The sequence below is a fragment of the Cucurbita moschata genome, unplaced genomic scaffold, assembly GCF_002738365.1.
Source record: "Cucurbita moschata cultivar Rifu unplaced genomic scaffold, Cmos_1.0 Cmo_Scf00002, whole genome shotgun sequence".
Classification (NCBI taxonomy): Eukaryota; Viridiplantae; Streptophyta; class Magnoliopsida; order Cucurbitales; family Cucurbitaceae; genus Cucurbita; species Cucurbita moschata.
In genome coordinates this window covers 4,447,976-4,451,553 of record NW_019268518.1, presented here as the reverse complement: position 1 = coordinate 4,451,553, position 3,578 = coordinate 4,447,976, and the positions used below count along the sequence as shown (strand labels likewise).

At 40.7% G+C, this 3,578-nt stretch overlaps 1 protein-coding gene across 7 annotated transcripts in view; it reads left to right on the top strand.

The window, feature by feature from the left end:
* Positions 1–257: 257 nt before the first annotated feature.
* Positions 258–3,578, top strand: part of LOC111457728 (transcriptional corepressor SEUSS-like) — an 8,220-nt gene continuing 4,899 nt past the window's right edge. Inside the window, exons 1-8 of one of the 7 annotated variants that reach the window (XM_023100159.1) lie at positions 260–604; positions 1,171–1,227; positions 1,383–1,599; positions 1,765–2,480; positions 2,555–2,674; positions 2,889–2,937; positions 3,106–3,320; positions 3,456–3,524. In XM_023100159.1, the coding sequence (XP_022955927.1) occupies positions 1,428–1,599; positions 1,765–2,480; positions 2,555–2,674; positions 2,889–2,937; positions 3,106–3,320; positions 3,456–3,524 (1,341 nt within the window). In that variant the 5' untranslated portion in view covers positions 260–604; positions 1,171–1,227; positions 1,383–1,427. Of the gene's footprint in view, positions 605–1,170; positions 1,228–1,382; positions 2,481–2,554; positions 2,675–2,888; positions 2,938–3,105; positions 3,321–3,455; positions 3,525–3,578 lie in introns of all 7 variants that reach the window. The other 6 variants (XM_023100152.1, XM_023100127.1, XM_023100143.1 and 3 more) reach the window with 6 other exon arrangements.

Here is a 3,578-nt window from a genome sequence, read left to right as displayed (position 1 = left end):
TTCATATGCCATATTTAAAATATAAAAAAGGAATGGCAGTGTTGTAATTTAGGCGAAGTAGAGGGGGAGTTATAGGGACACCGGACCGCAACCTATATAATCCTACCTCACGCGCACCATGGACCGCCACACATGTTATTTTATGTTATGTATGTATGTATGGATGTGTGGATGCATGTATGCATGAACCATTTGACTTCATTAGGAGCTAGTGAGAGAAAGAGAGAGACGCAGAACAAAGAAAAAGAAAGAATGGAGAAAAAATTCAATCCAATCCAATATAATTTTGACGTCCGCAAGGACACAGTCTCTCTCTCTCCTTCCTTCTCTCTCTAAGTTGCAGGGCGTGCCCTCTGTGGGAGAATCCCTCCATGAATTTTCAGAGCGTGCTTCTAAGCTTCATCTGATACTCACCGATATCAATTTTGGGACGAAGAAGAAGAAGAAGAAGACAAGGAAGTGGAAGAAGAAGAGGAAGAACGACAAGAACAGGTGCAAGAAGACGAGGAAGGAGGAGGAGGAGACGGCGGAGGACGAAGGAAACTCAATTACTGATGTAACTTCGAAGCCTCGACAATTTAGTCAATTTCGGTCTGCTATTGATGTTCTTTATTTTATATTTTCTCACTTTCAACCAATACCTTTCTTATTCATTTCCTCTATGCTCTTCCATTCCGACGTGCGAGGTGTTGTGTTGTTTCATGTTTTGGATCGTTGATTTGTCCTTTGATCGACTTGTTTCTCTCTCTCTCTCTCTCTCTCTCTCTCTCACTTTTGCCTATTCTCTGCTTTCTTTTCCCTCATATGAGCAGGGATTGCGTAAGAATGTCATACGGTTTCAGTTTTTCTGCTTGAATCTTTCTTCGGGATTTTTACCATGGGAGTTCATTGTTTGAGCGGTGAACCTGAAGTTTATTGATTGGTTTTTATTTAATTGCTTAGCAGGTTGTTTGTATCATTTTTTTTTTCTGTGGTGTATGGGGTTTTCAGATTTGGATTTCTTCTTGGAGATTTAATTGTTTTTTTTTTCTTTTTTAGAAATTGAAGTTCGTCTCGGGTGCTTTTGATGAAATTATGATTATCGATCAGTGTTCTTGATTTGGTTGTAGTAGTTTCTTTTCTTCTGAATGTTGAATTTACAATGGATCTGCCATGTTTTTTTTTTTACAGAGATTCATACGGAACGTCCAGGTTCGATCTTCTCGGGTAGACAGTGCGGTTATAATGGTCAGAACCATATGGTGTTCAATCGTTAACTTATCCACTTATATCGCTTCAAAATGATGAACCTGTAGTCCGTAGGGTTGGGTATTGGGAAGAATGCTCTCTGAGCTGAGCTTTGTTTCAGTTTCCCACGTAGGTTAACTGTATTCACTTTGTAGGTAGGCGTGTCTTTGGCGAGTGATTTCAGCTTGTGATTGGGAAAGATGGTAACTACGGGGCCACCTACTCCTATGGGTGGTGGTGCACAGTCTGTTTCACCCTCACTTCTGCGATCTGATTCTGGATTGCTGGGAGTTCAAGGTGGTCTGCTGCCTTCACAGGCTTTTTCTTCACTCGTGTCGCCCCGCAATCAGTTCAATAGTATGAATATGCTTGGTAATATGTCCAATGTGTCATCTCTCCTTAATCAATCATTTGGAAATGGGGCTCCTAATTCTGGACTTCCATGTCCTGGTGGTGTTGACACCGGAGCAGAGCCAGACCCTCTTTCTGGTGTTGGCAATGGAATGAACTTTAATAATCCTTCATCATCTTTTGTAGCATCAATTATGACAAACCCCGTATCGTTTGTCCAAGGGCAGAATCCACAATTTTCCAACCTTTCTAGCAGCCAGTTGTTATCAGATCAGCAGCAGTCACAACAACTTGAACCCCAGAACTTCCATCAAAGTCAACAGTCTATGGAACAGTTTTCAGCACTTCAGAGCAATCAACAATCACAATTTCAAGCAATTCGAGGGTTGACTGGTGTTGGACCTGTAAAGTTGGAGCCTCAAGTGACCGGCCGTGATCAACATGGACAGCAGCAGCAGCATTTGCAAACATTGAGAAATCTTGGTTCAGTGAAATTAGAATCACAACGACTTCATTCGATGCGAGGTTTGGCACCAGTAAAAATGGAACCCCAACAATCAGACCAGTCATTATTTCTGCAGCAGCAGCAGCATCAACAGCATCAGCATTCGCATCAACATCAACATCAACAACAGCAGCAGTTTCTGCATATGTCTAGACAGTCCTCTCAGGCAGCGGCAGCCCAAATTAATTTAATGCACCAACAAAGGCTTTTGCAATTACAACAACAACATCAGCAACAACATCTCTTAAAAAGTATGCCTCCTCAACGGCCACAATTGCAACAACATTTACAACAGCAGAACCTTCCGCAAAGATCTCCCGTAAAACCAGGATATGAACCTGGAATGTGTGCTCGGCGTCTGACGTATTACATGTATCATCAGCAAAACAGACCTGAAGTAGGAACATATTACTTTGAATCTTTTGTCGTGTCCAAGGGGAGGACTATCTGACAAATCTAATTTGTTTGTAGGACAACAACATAGATTTCTGGAGGAAATTTGTTAACGAGTACTTTGCACCTCATGCCAAAAAGAAGTGGTGCGTTTCCATGTATGGATGTGGGCGACAAACAACTGGAGTTTTTCCTCAGGTCTTCTGCAAGATACACTGCGTCCTTATATTTTTTTGGCATCATAGCAGTAGAAATTTGTTTAAACTTGTTATGTGGAATAATATGTAATTTTCTTTTTGCTTTAATTTTTTGGAATTATCATTTGAACGTAGATTCTTTGAAAGCTTACTATTTACATGTCCCCATTTCGTCATTGATGCAATAGAAACACCATTTTCTTTGAAATTTTCAGGATGCATGGCATTGTGAAATATGCAAACGCAAGCCTGGGCGTGGCTTTGGTAGGTTCGATTATCACGCCTACTGATTTGAATTTTAAATTTCTGCTGCGTGCTCATTTTTAACAGCATTTGTTGAGCACTTTCATTGATACTTCTTCAAGGTTCTTTCTCGTGGACTTCTGATCTTGATGGAATTTGAATATATATATATTCTTTTTACTATTTCAGAAGCAACTGCTGAAGTTCTTCCCAGGCTTTTTAAGATCAAGTATGAAAGTGGAACTATGGAGGAGCTACTTTATCTTGACATGCCCCGTGAATATCATAATGCTTCTGGTGAGATCGTCCTGGATTATGCAAAAGCAATACAGGAAAGTGTTTTTGAGCAACTTCGCGTTGTTCGGGATGGCCAACTTCGAATTGTTTTTTCTCCAGACCTTAAGGTTGTGCAAAGTATACTTTCCCTCCCTTTTCTGCGTGTCAGCATGTTTGTGGTTGTGCTTTCAACAACTTAGAATATTTTATGACCTGTATGCAATATTCAGTTCTTGATGTTTTTCCATCGTTATTCCTTTCAGATATGTTCATGGGAATTCTGTGCTCGACGCCATGAAGAACTTATTCCGAGGAGATTATTGATACCTCAGGTTTAACTTCATCTTGTTACACATAAAAATTGCCCATATTGCTCCCCCCCCCCC